At 33.7% G+C, this 17,385-nt stretch overlaps 2 protein-coding genes across 4 annotated transcripts; one reads left to right on the top strand and one right to left on the bottom strand.

The window, feature by feature from the left end:
* LOC129310913 (endoglucanase 13-like) lies at window positions 1-2,080 on the bottom strand. The gene is made up of 4 exons (XM_054952804.1): window positions 1,989-2,080; window positions 1,462-1,552; window positions 683-832; window positions 1-243 (listed from the first exon to the last, which is right to left on the bottom strand). Exons 1-4 carry the CDS (start codon window positions 2,078-2,080, stop codon window positions 1-3), a joined length of 576 nt encoding a protein of 191 aa, XP_054808779.1.
* Window positions 2,081-7,395: 5,315 nt separating this feature from the next.
* On the top strand, window positions 7,396-17,314 carry LOC129311478 (photosystem II stability/assembly factor HCF136, chloroplastic). 3 transcript variants are annotated; one of them, XM_054953802.1, is made up of 9 exons: window positions 7,397-7,811; window positions 8,822-9,057; window positions 9,513-9,643; window positions 10,484-10,616; window positions 14,210-14,332; window positions 14,660-14,734; window positions 15,418-15,533; window positions 16,323-16,402; window positions 16,946-17,314. In XM_054953802.1, the coding sequence occupies exons 1-8, from the start codon at window positions 7,478-7,480 to the stop codon at window positions 16,387-16,389; spliced, it is 1,215 nt and encodes a 404-aa protein (XP_054809777.1). In that variant the 5' UTR covers window positions 7,397-7,477; the 3' UTR covers window positions 16,390-16,402; window positions 16,946-17,314. The 3 variants fall into 3 exon arrangements, with proteins under 3 accessions (XP_054809778.1, XP_054809780.1, XP_054809777.1); XM_054953803.1 differs by lacking the exon at window positions 14,660-14,734 and having other exon boundaries at window positions 7,396-7,811; XM_054953805.1 differs by lacking the exons at window positions 14,210-14,332; window positions 14,660-14,734 and having other exon boundaries at window positions 7,396-7,811.
* Window positions 17,315-17,385: the final 71 nt, after the last annotated feature.

Here is a 17,385-nt window from a genome sequence, read left to right as displayed (position 1 = left end):
CTAAGCAAGAAAAGCAAAAACTCCGACCATAGGGGCATTAGTGATAGTGGTGGGCTCTGCTAGTTGGTAGTCAGACCTCGAATCGTCATAGTGATCACTGGAGTCAGGGCCGAGCAGTACCTCCTCCAACACATTAGGGTTAGCTTCGTTCTGGTTAAACCACTGTTCATATCCGCCCTTGCACGTCATCGGAGACGGATCCTTCTTCACCGATACAATGGACGTTCTTCTGTGATGGATCTTCTATGAATAATTCGACCCGTAGCCGATCATGCAACTCATTTCCTTGGGGTTGGACCCCAAAATGTAGTCTGCCTGAGACCTGACAAATAAAGTGAGATCGGAGGGGGAGACGGTGTGGAGAGAGGCATGATGAGCGGCAAGATATTAGGAATAGATGAAGATGGAGAAGGTAGCGGTGGTGACGTATTGAAGGTTATCCAAAAGCAGAAACCAAAGGAAGTCGCCAGGCATTTTCTTCGCATTGCTGTCCCCAGTTTTCTGTTCTGAGCACACAAGCATATGAATTTCTCCGCCTGCTTCTTGTATTCTCCCCACGCCCCTTCATCATCCACTTTTCCCTCTAGCACCATCTCCATTATATTAATAACGCATATATTTATTAATTAAACTCTTCAATTTTTATAATCAGAGAGTGTGTGTGTGTTTTACATATACACACCTTGACAACAAGAATCTGGGCATCAACATACTTATCATCCCAGGAGAAGGAAGATCTCTGGCCGTTGGGACTATTTTGGGCCAGGTAATCTAAATAAGCCTTCGATCCACTGGCACGATGAAGCCATGCAGCCGCCCAAACCATTTTGCCCTGCCAATTGCCCAACCAATAATTAGACACACATGTTCCGTAGCTTCTTTTAATATATATATATATATATATGCAATTCACTTGCATGCATGCATACACGTTTACGTGGGCATAAGATTGGAAGAACTGTTTATTTTTGTAAAAACATATTTTTTAAAAAATAACTTGAGTCCCGGGCCTTATCATCTTGGATAAATTTCTTTAGTGCATGCCATTTTTATACAAATAGATAGATTAATTGCCTGATATCTTCTGGTGGCATATACTTTCTTTGTGCTTGGATGCTATCCTAATAAAGTCCTGGCTTGTTTTGGGCAAACTCAAACAGCTGCAACATGATCAAAACACAATAAATTAGTTTTTTGTCCTTGGGCCTGATCAGATTAATCTAAATCATTTAAATATCAATTCATAATTATCTGTTGGCTTTATATATATTTGTGTGTGTGTGTGTACATGAGTTGTATAATTGAGTAGCTGGGAAGCATATGCGATGTTGACTAGTTGGAAAGCTATGGAGTTGGCGGCCAAGGTGGTAAAGGTCTCGATGGCAAGATCGGAGCCGGGATGGTAAGCGTCGATTCAGAAAGCAAAGCGAGGGGTGGTCATGTCCTCTGGCCTTTGCCAACAAGCATGGTCACAATCAGCATCCCCAAACTCTCCGTAAAGCACGTCTGGTGACGTGTGCCTTCATCAAGTAGTTTGTGCCCCACTTTATGGCTGCCAACACATTTCAAAACTCATTTTTAACAGCCAGTTTGTCTCTGAGCTCTAATGTGCTCCGTGACAACATCGTTATTGTAAATGCCATTGCAAACCCTAGTTTTAGATTGTCTCCAGCATCATAGTATCCTCCCACCAGGTCGATCTACATGAGCAAGCATGCATACATAGTCGGAAGGAACAAGTTAAGAATCATTTACACTGAGAATGTCCAGTGCTGATTAAAAAATAAGGGTCTCCGTTTTGATGTGAGAAAAAGGAGGAAGAGTGAGAAATAAAGAGGGAAATAGACGAATTATTGGAAGAAGAAGAAAATTACATTGGCATCTTGACCATTCTTGAGGTCAGAATCTGCTCGCTATTACACTCTTTGATTGGGAGGCAACTTTCCTGACCGTTTAGCCTCACAGTACAACAATGATTTTATGAGTACCGTTCCATAATCGGCAGAGAAACATTATGAAACATCAGACAGACACGCAGCCCGACCAACACTGCTACGAGCTTTCCTCTGTTGAATCCCATGTTTCCGCTCGCCTTTTCCTAATTTCTGTCACCCAAGAAAGCTTTGATCTGTAATATATAAGATGCATTCATATCATTCATCTTTTAAATTCTTGCAATCAATCGCATTCACTTTTACCTTTGGAATATATCACACGAGCATTAATTTTGAAATTTCAAATGCTGGTGTATGCAATAAATTCAATTGTCTTGCACTAAATGAGTATGATTTTGTTTTATCAACTTTATTTGAATAAATGGTATCCTTATTGTCATAAATGACTTGTCAGTATTTGAGATGCTCCTTTAATTTTGCCTAAAATAATTCGAGTACACATATTTTGTTGCGTCGGGGTTCTTCGCTCTAGAATTTTCAACTTAGCTAATGGGCTCGGTTTCGGTGCTCATCTTAAGATGAACACAGTGGTGCTCATAAGCACCATGGTGCTTAGCACTAAAACACTGCCATTTGCTTCTTTCAAATCATAAACTCATTATAATAATAATAAATAAATATTATAAAATTATTATTTTAATATTTAATAAACAAATAAATATTAAGATATTAAAATTAAACCTTAATAGTTTGATTCATTAAAATTTGATTTGAATAGTTCATATATAAATTTTGATCTGAACAGCTTAAGACTATACTGAAAAAATTAGAATTGAAAACAAAAAATATTTTATTTTTTATTTTATTAATTTTGCACAGTTGTCTATCTATGAAAAGTAATATTATTCAAGGCATGATCAAGTATTAAATATAAATACTTTTCTTAACAAGAATTCAAATATTTATTTGTTACAGTGTAAGAAACTAATTCATTTTACTAAACTCAACCCCAATTTTAAACTCTTCAAATCATTTTTTGTATTTTTTTAATATAATTTTAAACTGTTCAAACTAAGATTTTTATTCGAGCTACTCTGATTTAATTTTAACATCTTAGTATTTATTTATTAAATATTAAAATAATAATTTTATAATATTTATTTATTATTATAATGAGTTTGTAATTAAAAAAACAAAAAAAAATGCACTACCAAACGATTTGGTGCTGAGCATCACGATGCTCATCAAACCAATTCCCTTAACTAATGCCTGTCTCTAGCTTCCTCTTTTCTTTTCTTTTTTTTTTTAAAGCAGTGTCTTTAGTTGATTTATTATTTATGCAGGGAACATGAGGTATTTATAATAAAAAATGTTTTAAAATATCTCAGGCTGCGTTTTGTGGCTCGCCTGTCCCATGCGGACTTTGCTTGTTTGCACTTAGACCTTACAATTTTTTTGGGTCAACAACCCTGCAGTTAAAAATATTAATTTTCTCTTCACCCAAAAAAAAACATTGATTTTCTACCTGAGAAATTCATGCTTTGAATTCATTTTCCTAACATTGATTATGGCTTATATGGTCAACTTAAATATTGTAGAGGATAATCATTAATGACAGGAAATGTCAACTTTCCAATATGGAGTTGACTCTTCTAAATTTGATTTGCGAAGCAATATTGGATAGGATTTGAAAAGTTAGATATTCTATATGTATATATTGATGGCGGTGGGTGATATTCATGCATGATAATATTGATCAATTACTAAAATATATTTATTAGTTGGAGATTTATTTACAAATTTCTCGTGAAAGAGGTTTTTATTTTTATTTATGGTGGGATTTGAACCATTATAGATTTGAGACCAGCCTTTAATTTTATAAATTTCACTGTTCCGTTTACTCTAAATTTTTATTTCAAGTGAATGTCATAAATGCCAAGGGATGCTAGAATACTGGCAACTCTGCTCCTCTTGTAATGGGGAGGATGCAGGTTTAAATGCCGCAGCAGGCATTGGAGGATGCAGGGCTCGGGTTCTCTTCTCTTAAAAAATGGACTGTAAATATGCAAGGGTACGTAAGTGAATGTAGTTGATCCATTCTCTAAAAGTAAAGATAATGTCGTCCATTTATAAATTTACAAATTACTCTATCTAATTCTATTTATAAATCATTTTTAATATTTTTACTAAAATTAAAAAAATTTTAAATCTCATTAACTCAGTTTAAAAATTTAGTAAGTTTTTAATTTTATCCCTATTAAATATACATACTTTAAATAAAATATTTTAATATTTGATAAACTTTCCTACATTTAGCAGGAGCAAAATAGTAAGGATGGTATAATAATTATTTAGGTGATTTATAAATAGGATCAAAACAAACATTCTCTCTCTATAGAACTAGAGAAGTAGTTTTGATAAGTATCCGATCCATTCAAATTATCTTTATCAAATATTAAATTATTTTAAAGATTTTTTATTGATATCTTCTCTAATATTTTCAATACTTCCCGTTTATATCTTTAACGAGAAAAGTAAAATCAAGAATAATGTAACCATATGAAATCCCAAAAAGAAAAATGTATTGGTTGGTAGGTTGTCTTGTTTAATTCTCCAATTCACGCATTTGCACTGGGTTTGGGTTTTCTCAACCCAAATATAAAAATGGCTAATCCATCCCATTTTTTTCCCCTTGCATATACATTAATGAGATTTGAATCACCAATTTTGTAGAACAAGGGCTAATATCTTGCTAATTGAACTAATTCTTGTTAGTAAAGCTTTCTATATCATCAAAAATTGTATCAAAATAAAAATATTAAAAAAATAGATGTCTTAAATATTCGATAAAAATTCATCCCTATAGACAATAATTGAAATCATATTAGTTGTCGGAATAAAATTGACATATGTTAACTTTTCCTTAAGCCTAATGCCCAAACCAAGGCAACTAAAAATAACTAGAAATGAGTCATTTGCAGAGTTGACATGCCTAATTACTTATACTATATACCTCTAAAAAGAGAGTTATTATAACAATAAGGCATAGTTCAATTAATGAATCAAAATACATATGATGATCGTTAATTATATTCTCAATGAATTTTTTAAGTTGAACTCTTTTTTTTTCAATCTTTTTGATGAGAAATTTGATTTAATTTTTTATCGACAAAAGTCTAAAACTGATAGGTTGCAAAGTGTGGAGGAATGGAGGAGAGAGAGGGTATGGAGGAGGAGAGAGAGGGAATGAAGGAGAGTGAATGTGCGGGAGGCAAGGATTGAAGGCCTTGTTTGGTACAGAGTACTAAATTTTATGGGATTGAAATTAGAATTGGTAGTGGGATTGAAAGTGAAAATAAGTTTTAAAATCATGTTTGATACGTCGTGAGATTAAAAAAATGACTCAAGTTTACCCAAAAAAAGCTAGCTAAAAGACAATATTACCTTCATCTTTTTCTCCATCATCATCCTCCCTCTCTTGCCCCAACCTTCACTATCGAACATCTTCATCATCCTCTTTCTCTTCCCCTTTCTTGTTGCAAACTTCACTGTTGAAGCAAAATTACCTTTCCAAAGAGTGAAAAAAAAAAGATGGATTTGGGTTCCATTATTTAAAGCTAAGGCAACAAAATCGACTTGAACGCAAAGAGATAAACTAAACTTTTTTTCTAATCTGCCTTTCTAAAGAGCAAACATAGTGACGCAATTCATAGATCTGTGTTTAAAGATGTTGCCACTAAACTGAAGAAGATGACTTCAAAATTGCCATCAACAGCCGCTAACTTGAGTTCAAAGATGAAGATGACAAAAATGTATTGTTGAAGTAGGAATAATTGAACCCACATAATCAAGAGATCAAATGGAAAATCAAGAGAAGAAGGTGAAGGAAATGGATTGTTGAAGCTCTGAATAATAGAAAGAAGAAGATGAGGACAGACCATGAAGCAAGAACAAGGGGCAATTTGGTCTTAAAAAAATTAATCTCTGGATGGATTTCACAATACCATAGGGGTGCTAGTATTGAGTATTCTCACTTAGATGGATTTGAGTTTGGGATTAAAATCTTTATTCCCTCACACTAAATATAAAAACTTGGGATTAATCAGTGCTAATATCAATCCCACTTTCTCATTCCCTTATACTAAATAGGGTCTTAGGCTTGGTTCAATTAGTAAATCAAAATACATATGATAATCGTCATTATGTTCTCAATAAATTTTCTAAGTCGAACATTTTTTTTTCAATCTCTTTGATAAGAAATTTGATTTAATTTTTTACTTACAAAAGTGTAGAACTAGTGGGTTGCAAAGTAAGGAGGACTGGAGGAGAGAGAGGGGATGGAGGAGAGTGAATGTGGGGGAGGCAAGGATTGAAGGAGAGTGAATGAGGAGGAATGGAGGAGAGTGAATGTGGGGTAGGTTGAGAGAGAGGAGAGAAAGATGAAAAGTGAGACCCATATATAATATTTTATTATACAAATATTAAAGAATGCCAGCTTAACAAAGTGAGGGCTTATTAATGGAATTGTTGGGCACATAGATGGTAGGATGACAAGAAAACAAATTTCAAATGTTCAAGAATAAAAATGACACAAAATGAGTTTAGAATACCCACAAAAATTTTAAGAGAAAAGTTTGGAGGTGAAGGTAACTTTTGACTCTTTTTTTTTTTGTTGCCACAATCATTCTAGTTTTTACTTGGAAAATAATAATTACTGAACCCATGTAAATAATATTAATTACAATTTTTAAATTATTAAAATTTCAATAATGGACCATTATTTTTTCTTGCAATAAAGTATATTTTATTGATTTTCTCTCAACTAATTCTATAAAGATTCTCAAACATCTTATGTTACTTTTTCAAGCTATTCATCTATATATTAACAACAAAAATTCATAAGCAATTTGCTTGTAATTTATGACTGATTTTCGTAAATTTTTAATTAACATTATAAATAATTCTAAATGAATTTTGTAGATTTTTCAAATGATTTATCTATATATTGACAATAAAAAGTTATAAGTAATTGCCTTGTGATTTATAATTGATTCTCATAAATTCTCTACTAATGTCATAAACGATCTCAAGATATATTTTATCAATTTTTTTAGTGGTTTATCTATACATCAACCATAAGAAAATTAAAATTTATAATTAATTTTTATTTTTAATTGACATTATAAATAATCCTAACTGGATTTTGTTGATTTCCCAACTAATTATTTACAATTTTTTTAATTGCAAGAAATAAACATGATCGCATTTTAGAATTTCAACAATTGAAAATTTATAATTGTATTCAATGTTTTTGTGGATCTAATTGTCATTTTCCTTTTATTTTGGATCCAACCAGTTGGTCAATTGGTGCTTCTTCCCCAGTTGACAACGGCGTCGTATGTCTCAACCGCTGGTAATATGAGTCGTGAGAGCCTTGCAATCCAATGATACCACGTGTACAATGGCGCCCTCAAATCGCCCGCGAAGCCGTTGGAGAAAATGCATTTCGGATAACATAGACGGATAAGAAGCTCAAAGCTAGAGAGAGAGAGAGAGAGAGAGAGCAAAAGGCTTATTCGAAAATGGCGACCCTGCAATTCACTGACTCCTCCAAGCCAGTGATCTTGTTGAGGCCCTTCACCTCTATCTTCTCCGATTCTCGAAATCGTCATTGGCGAAATGCTCAAGCCCCGGCTAGATTCATTCCCAAAGCTTCCCTGCAGCAATCCTCGCTCAACCGGAGGTGCTTCATTGCTGAGACTGCTGCGATTTCGCTGTCTGTACCTTCATTAATCGGATTTGAGCAATTGGCCAGGTCCGAAGAAGCCCTGTCGGAGTGGGAAAGAGTTTACCTCCCTATAGACCCCGGCGTTGTACTTCTTGACATCGCATTTGTGCCCGACGACTTGAATCACGGTCAGTTTAGCAGTTGCACATTATTTCTCTGGGTCATCGATCACTGGCTTCTGAGTTCCGAGCAAGTACAGGAAAATCACAGACTTAGAGCATACTGTTTTTTGGTCATTCCGCTTTTAAACAGTCTTACTCAACCTTAAACTGCTGGTGGAGGGTCTCCCTGCGGAACACTTACAGTTTTTAAGGATATATTGAAGAAAATCTACACTTTCTGATTAATTAACTGCTAACTACCTAGATAATTTGCAAGCCTGGTTCACTAGCCAAGACACTTGTTGATAGAAATCAACCAAAAAATTATGCAGTAAAAATCAAATGCATTATCAGAATATAATTTAATATTTATTTTATCATGTAACAATGTAATATTGTTTAGGGATTAGAGTTTTTAATTGGACAATTTAGGTTATTCAGGGTTTAAAAAGGGATTTGAATAATGGCTATTGTTCCAATAGTTCTGTCCGTATCTTAGAATCCTAGTTAGATTGAGAAACTTAGTATCATAAGGACACTTATTACGTATTATTAGATTCTACTTAGTTATCGTTGTTCCTTTTTGTTCCTTCTTGTTTTTTGTCACCTTGCTTAATGCTGCCACTTTCTTAATTAACTCAAACAAGGATGACCCAAGCCTGACTTCATGAACAAGGGGCCTTTTCTTTTAGGTGCATCTTATAGAATATAGATTGCAATAAAATCATTTATGAGCTTTCAGTGAGCAAATATTAATGCTACAATTGGTAGGATGCACCAGGTCTGTACAGTAATGCAATGAATGGGCTCTTGAGAGTCCCCATAATAAGCTACTGGCGATCCCCATCCCCTCAAAAAATTTATTCAAAGTCTGTAGTCGTTGCTATTAGGGATCCTCAAATTTAACATTGCTAAATTTATGCTGCAATATGCTTTTTAGTTTAATCTTTCTCAATATCACGGTCTTGATACGACAAATTACATTTTTATTTAAATTTGATCTTCTTACTAAAATATGGCCATGCTTCTTGTGGTAGGATTTCTTCTGGGGACCAGGCAGACCATTTTGGAGACAAAAGATGGTGGTAACACTTGGATTCCCCGTTCAATACCCTCAGCAGAAGAAGAGGATTTTAACTATAGATTTAATTCAATCAGCTTCAAAGGGAAGGAAGGATGGATAGTGGGAAAACCAGCAATCCTGTTGTACACTTCGAATGCGGGAGAGAGCTGGGAAAGGATACCACTTAGTGCTCAACTTCCTGGAGATATGGTATGCTTGCTTGAAATTTCTTGTATGATTTCTAGTTTTATATATTCAAGTGTTTGTGTTTCATAAAAAATGACTGCGCCATATAGCCATATAACAATGATCACGGACAGCAGATATAAATAAACTGTAAAACATAAGACAAGCAAATAGTTTAATTATATATATATATATATATATATGTTAAAAAAAGCATCAAGTTGGATTTTACTCTGTATAACAACTATATAACTACAGAATATTTGCAAACTAAATTGACTATTTGTTAAAATTTTTTGTTCTTAATTCTGTTACATGTGCTGTTTTAATTTGATTCCTCTCTCCAGTTTTATTTCTCCGGTGTATGGCCTTCATGAAATCTCTATTGTTCATTGTCTTGCAGAAAAGTCTGAAATTATTGCATCCTCTTTATATGGTTATTGTTGGTAAAGATTGCAACTCTGCTATCAAATCTGCAGGTATACATAAAGGCAACTGGCGAGAGGAGTGCAGAGATGGTAACCGATGAAGGGGCAATTTATATTACGTCAAACAGGGGTTATAACTGGAGAGCTGCAGTTCAGGAAACTGTGTCAGCTACTCTTAATAGGTGAATTTTCGATAAATGGCTATTTAATCACTATTTACTGTCTTGATGTTATTAACTTCTTTCTTTTTCTTGTTGCATGTTAAACTCTTTTCCTTTCTTGGGCCTTCTTCAACTCATATGCATGCACAAAGTATACTTACTGCTGCAGGAGTTTAATAGAGTCGTGCTTGTACTTGAAGAATTAGATTACAAAAATAATGAAAGAAAAAGAAGTATGAAAATGATCAGGATAGGATGATCAAGACTGAAGAGTCAAAGAGAATGTGCTAGCTAGCAACTGTGCTTCTTCCCCTTCAAATTTCTCCCCTCTTTCCCGTTAGTGGTTTGAAAGTATTGTAGTTTGTGTTCTAGCAAAGTCATGATACCTTTGATACAGGATACAGCATTATGTTTCTATTTTTAACTCCCAACCCTCCCCTTGTCTCGCACAAAATCAATCAATCCAGTCACACAGTCAATCTGGTCATGGGCCATGAACCAGAAAACTTTTCTGCTTGAATATTATTTCTTCTTCACATTCATTTGATGAAGTGGCTTGTAGAGGATAAGTGAACATCATTTAAAACAATACCTCATTGCTGAAGTTATCATTTTTTATCTAACGCTTTTGCTTCCTTTTTTGTTTTTTCTCTTTCTCTCTACCGTTTTGTGATGCTATTTAAAAAATATGCATTTCTTCAAAATAGTAAATGCTGCATTGATAAAGACTTAATGCTACAATTAGGGTTACCAAATTTTTAATGCTTAAAACTTATTCAGGAAATCTCTTGCACATGATTTATATTGCTATCATTTACTCATTTGTATATATTGAGACATTTATCTATGTTGCCTCTTCAGAACAGTTTCTAGCGGCATTAGTGGTGCAAGCTATTATACTGGAACTTTCAATACTGTCAATCGCTCACCAGATGGAAGTTATGTTGCAGTCTCAAGTCGTGGAAACTTCTACCTAACCTGGGAACCTGGCCAGGTGAAGCTTTTTACTCATTGCTGAACTTTGTTTTGGCTCAATATGATATTGATACCTTTGGTAAGGCTACCTTGCAACTGTATTTATACATTTGGTCTACTCTGACTTAGAAAGACAAAAACACGTATTTCTTGCTTGATATAAAGTCAAAATTATGTCGAATGGATTGTGAAATAATGGTTTAAGCCTTCAAAGTGTTGGATATGGCAATACACTCAAGAGGAAGGTGAATTGGTTGTATGAGGAAATTTTGGTTCTTTCAAAACTTTTTTAGCAAAAGTGTGTTCAAGGGATGGTTTAGGCAAACTTGAGTTCTAAACTTTGTGTGCAAGAATACTGAAGTTGTTGTCACAAGCACAATGTGTGTAAGAGTATTTTGAAATAATCTCTAAGTGCAAGTTTGAGTAAGAGCATGTAAATATATTAAATTATATTTTGAACACTAAAATATAGCATAAGCTAAGGTTGCTGGAAATATAATGAGTTAAGGGAAAAAAGATTGCAAATAATAGTTTATCCTGGTTCAGCTCCTCCTCTTGAGCTTACATCCAGCCCTTAAGCAATTACTTGAGATTTCTTCACTATAACACAAGTTTGAGTGGGTGCTTGCCACCTCAATATATCTACAAGTTTAGTTTAGGCACTTGTGAGTCTTTACAATGGCTTACTTTACTAATAAACTTTTTTTTTTCAAGAGAACAACTTCTCTTGATTCTAAGGAAATCTCTCCTTCACCTTTACAAAGGTTTTGAGTATGTGAATCACTCAATTGAAACTTTCTCTAAGAGTAATTTTGAGCATAATGAAGCTCTAATACTCAAATGATGAAGATATTGATGATATTGGCTCAATAACAATGATTTTCATATAATAAGAGTAATATGATCATGAATTTATAGCTTAATGATTTTTAAGGTTAATCTCATGTTTAGATCAGTTTAGAGTATTAAATTTATAGCTTATAGAGTGAAATAAGTGTTAGAGATATCAAGTGACCGTTTATAGTCGTTACATAGTGATTAAAGTTGTTGGTGCAAAATTATGTAAATGACTAGTGCTAATTGATGCGTGTTTTAGAATTTTCATATGTATAGGTGCAATATCTTGCGAGTGACCTGCTAAATCATGTAAGAAAATGCATGTTGTAGAGCCTAGAAGACAAATCACGCAAGGGAGCAAGGTGTCTTCATACGTGATTTGGAACATGGAAGTTATAGAATGAGAAACAAGACTTTTGAGGTCATTTCTTGCGGGGGTACAGGTTGTTTCCCGTGTGATTTAGTATTCAAAGGCTATTCAGTGTGAAAATAGGCTTCTGGGTGCATTTTCATGCGTGAACGCAAGGTGCTCTCTTGCGAGATTTAACACTGGTGCTAAATCACGTGTGCATGACTGCTGCTCTCACGGGTGATTTTGCAGCTTCACTGAACATAATTTCATAATTTCCTAACTTACTCAATACAATTCTAAATTTGACAAATTATATATCGTTGAAAAGATCTTGAAATCTAGTTTTCAATGAAACAAGTTTCACACTCAAATTCAATGTATATTTTGAGATATGATCAAAACAATGGACGAATGTCAAGACTGAAAACTATGCAGAATCAATATCTCATCACTTAACTTCTAAAGTTCATATCTTTCTTAATAGGACTCCATTTTGAATAAATAAACTATCATTGAAAAGCTGTTTGAGTCTATTTTCAAATGAGATATATTTCACATTAAAATGATCTTTGTAGTGAGAGATATGACACGAAACATGACCAAAGGTCAAAATAGATTTTCTGCACAATTTCCTTTTTAAGGCTTAGATTTTAAGTGTTCATGAATTTTTTCAACTTAACTCCATTTTGAGTAAATAGAACAATTTTGAAAACTTTATGGGAGTTAGTAATCAAAACATTTAAAACCTTGTAAGACATATGTGATCAAAGATGAAAACCATGATTATAGAAAATTATATCCCACATTTTCTCTTAAGAGCTAAAATGCATGTTTTGATTTAAGATATCTTGAGCCAATACTTCATATCTAAATCAATGAGTTTAACACAAAGACTTCTAGTCTAATGATATTATACCTATCAAATTCAAGGCTTTCAAGGTGCATCCAAGCTTATATGAATGTCTTCATTCTTCTTAAGCTCTTTTTGGATCATCCTTCTCTTTAGCTTTATGTTCTTCAATCATAAGTGTAGCATGCAAATGATGACTTCAACTTTGTTCCTCTTCATACTTACTCACATCTTCACTTTGGATAACCTTAAATGATATACCATGAACAAAATGGTTAATCCAATTGTTAATATGCATATATTCAAGTTATGAAAGATAATATTATGAATCACTCTTGAATATATGATCAATTCAAAATGAAAAAAAGTATGATGATATAAAATAACTTTGATGCACATAAATCATTTTTCCGAATCTTATGTAATATGGAACAACATAAGTAAAAATACTTTAAAACACTTGTTCCATAGTCATAGTTAACTACTATATATATATGAAAACAATTAGGCATAAGTAGTTAACTTATTTTTATTTAACATCATCAAAACTTAAAGTTAAGTATAATGTTATAAGCCATTATGTCCAACACAGTGGTTTCTTTAGAATATTAACACTGCATCTACTTTGTTATTGGACTAAAGAGCAAACTAAATTATGACAAGGAGGTTTATAAAGCTGAAGAAAACTGCTATTTGTAGTTTTCTGTTAATGGCTTACATATTTCTGTGATTAATTGAGGATGGTTTTGTGTTATCGATCTTAAGATGTTTGTCACCCTAGATATGAAGCATGTCTGATAAATGTCTCATATCATACCCATCACACTGGATGACTTTCTTTTCTTCTGTTTTTTGACCCTATTGATGCTGTAGATAGGATAGACCTCTGGGAGAAATAAATAACAATAATAACAAGCTTTACATGGATTATATGACGTCATTGTGCTCTATCATTATTAAGTTTTTAGGAATATTGTTAATTAAAAAGTCTCGCTCAACAACCTCCAAAAGTGTTCTCTTCGGTCTTCTTCTATGCCTCTAGAAGACATAAACCAATGGAGAAAATCTGAAGGGACTATCTTTGCTTGTGACATCCTTTCATTTACTCTAACAATTTGTCCTTTCTTTCTGAAAGCATGGCGGGTCTAAATATAAAGTCTACATAAAATATATTAGCTCTACCCTTAGACGTAGGATTCCATGATGTAAAACAAAATGGGGAAGTGGGGAGAGAGAAGATAAGGAAGGGGAATTTCAGAAGAAAGGGGGAGAAAATGAAGAGAAATTGAGGGAGAAAGAAATACGGCAATACTCAATAATTCAATCAATAGGTAAAGGTGAATACAAATTAAAGGTTTATGGCTTATTTTATAGAGCTCAAATCCTAATCCTAATGAGACTTGATGATCCTAATTCCTAAGAGATAAGATACTCTTTATTCTAGCAAAGATAAATTTGAATTAAAGATAAGATAAAAGGTAAATTTTTCTTGCTAGTCAGTATTCTATCAATGTCATTTTGCTTGACTGTTAAACTGAATAAATATTGCTTAACACCTATCCATAACTTCCAGGCATTCTGGCAGCCACATAATAGAGCAGTTGCCAGAAGAATACAGAACATGGGATGGAGAGCTGATGGTGGTCTTTGGCTTCTGGTTCGTGGAGGGGGCCTTTACCTTAGCAAGGGCACTGGGGTATGAAACACTGAGAATGTCATTCTAATGTATCAAGAAGTATGTTGGGAGTTATTCCTGAGTACAGTAAATATTTAAATGTAAATAATGAAGGATAGGCTAATAAATGAACTAAATATGGTAAATAATGTTTGAACAAAAATAAATTATTTTCACGTACTTCTTGGTTTCAGTGTAAAGCTTTCCCTTGACTAATATATTTAATTTAATAGCATAATACTTACCTTGTTAACTTTGGTGAGTTGGTCAATTGTTGCTTGTGGATTTCTGCCTTTTCTGAAATTTAGTTGCATGCTTCTGAGAAGAGGAAGTATTTCATTGTTTTAGATAACCGAAGAATTTGAGGAGATTCCTGTTCAAAGCCGAGGTTTTGGCATTCTTGATGTGGGGTATCGCTCAGCGGTAATGAATTCCCGCATTCAGAGATTTGCTTTATTGTTTAAACCATCTTATCACATATTTCTCACATGAAGCAAAAGTTCACAATGTGACTAATAAAGAACCAGCTCATGCAAAATTGATTGCCTCAGAAGGTTATATAAAGTATTTACGTTTTCTTTCTGAATTATCATCACTTCTGTGATTAAAACTGTGGAGTTAGTTATCCAAGCAACTTCATGAATATGGAGAGCTGTTAGGGGTCATGGTAATGTGAGCTGAAGATACCTTAGTGTTTTTAAATTGTATGACTGGTACATTTATATTATGTGTGTTATTTCTCGTGTTTTGCCCATAGATAGACTTGTTAAAAAGAAAAATGATACCCGCTGATGCATAGTGATAAAGAAAATCTATTGATGATTTAAATGAGTCACATTAATAATCGGGATAAGTATGGTCTTGTTATTTGATTGGGTAACTTTAGGATTAGTAATTGTCATCGATAAATGCCTTTGAGTGTGGGAATTGTTAACCCTCTAGTTAGTTAACATTCTCATTCCTTTTTCATTGATTAATTATTATGATAATATTTTGATTATTTGTGATCATTCTTGTTTTGCCTTTTATACTGCATTACCCTCACTAATGCTAAGTATAGAATAATACTAAGCTTCTTGTTATAACTAAATCAATTGTGTATGCAGGAGGAGGCTTGGGCAGCAGGAGGAAGTGGTGTTCTGTTGAGAACTACTAATGGTGGCAAGTCATGGACCCGTGACAAAGCAGCTGATAACATTGCTGCAAATTTATACTCAGTGAAGTTAGTCTTTCTATTACTACAGAATGTGCATTTTTCACATGCATTTATTAATTTAAAGCTGGTCGCATTACAGATTAACTTGCGAGAACATTCCTCCCAACCCTATAGTCCTTCTCAAGTGGCTGATATATTCTCCACTTTCACTTTTGGGAAAATTACTAATAAGTACCACGAAAATTATTTATTCTAAAAGACCTTAAATTTAAAAGTTTTTTATATGACCTTGTTTCTGGGTAAAAACTTTCTCAGTGACTTAAGGTGGTAATATATGCAAAGCTTGGTAAAAAGTAAAATACCACTGACGTTTTACTTTTATGCATTTTACCACGTCACTTGAACAATGTTACATTACATATAAATGCGTGATAATACAATGAGTTGATGTTGCCCAAGGTCTTCCAGTCTTCCGACAGTTACTTGTCCTTCTACTTATATTACCTCCTACTTTATATATTATCATCCTATGTCATTGAGGGCATTTTTCTTTGTACACCCCAAATATTTGATCTGTAGGTCCTTTATAATTTTAAAATTTATTTCATTATCTATATTAGTAATTTTCTCTTTATCTATCCACCTGTCTCGTGATATTACTCCTTTTCATATGTCAGAGAGCAAGGAAGAATATAACTGATAGTACCTAGACCATAATGTTCAATCATAGCACTGGATGGAAAGAAATCGAGGACATGAACTTCTGTTGTGCAGAAGCTATAAGAATGGAAGAAGATAATTTTTTAAAGGTTATAGAACTTCCACCAACAAAATCTTAATTTGAATGTGCTGCAGGTTCATTAATGATAAGAAGGGTTTTGTATTGGGGAACGATGGAGTCTTGCTTCGGTATCTTGGATAACTAATTCAACATGGTAACTATTAGTGTTCCCCTTTTTTTGGTTGACTTGTGACATAAAACTGCAAGTGCTAGCTGCATCATCTTACTCCTGTTCAGTTTCATGTCGGTTGTAATGAGATTGAGAATTGCATCTTAAAGATGCCTGCAGAACATCTTTCTATCTTTATGGATTAATTTATAGTCTAAAGAGAAAGATACACCGGAAAGCAAAAATAGGAGGTGTGAATGAAAATAATAGATTGAGAAGAATGGTTAAATTAAACCAGGACAATAATAAATTTGGAATGGAAGTAGCCTTAAAGCATTTCCAACTGTCAGGAACAGGCTATATGAAAATAACTCGTGTCTTCTATGTTGATCTTTCTAAAACATCATCTTACATCTGTCTTACCCAGACCCTCAAACATGGGATCAGGGTCCCTCTTACTCAAAACAATTAAATCACAAAGCAAGCACGAGTTGGAAAACCGGTTTAAGTTGATCTGGATAGTTTGATTATCTGAATGAAATTTAGAATTTACTATTTGTGAACTCAGTGCTAGCAATTTTGTGGCAGAATACATATCCACTCTTATCATCCGTTGCTACGGAGAGAGTTCTGAACCGACATCAAGTTGATGCAGATTCTGCCCAGAACTTTGAAGTAGACAAAAGAAACGCAAACTTCTGCTGTGTAGGGTGTCAGATTAATTCAATTTCACACTGCAATGGTTACTTTACTATTATTTTGGTATGCAATTCCATGTCCCATGTGTTGTACTGTGGAGAGAATGCATTAGTTGTGAAGCGAAGTCAATGACTGACAGCGGTTATTCCAAGTCAGCATTAAAACTTGCAGGTGTTATATATGCACGCGGTTTTGTTTGAATATTAGTTCGTATGCACATGGTTATTCCAAGCCAACAGTATTTTTCTCTTCCCAACATTCCAATACGCCCCCCACTTTAGGTTCCTTTGTCAAAAATTAAATTACAATGATTTTTAGATCATATTTCT

Source organism: Prosopis cineraria, unplaced genomic scaffold, assembly GCF_029017545.1.
Source record: "Prosopis cineraria cultivar Desert tree isolate PC_DT_omini unplaced genomic scaffold, ASM2901754v1 PC5, whole genome shotgun sequence".
Lineage (NCBI taxonomy): Eukaryota > Viridiplantae > Streptophyta > Magnoliopsida > Fabales > Fabaceae > Prosopis > Prosopis cineraria.
Note: the sequence above shows the minus strand (reverse complement) of the source record. Positions and strands in the feature narration are given on the sequence as shown.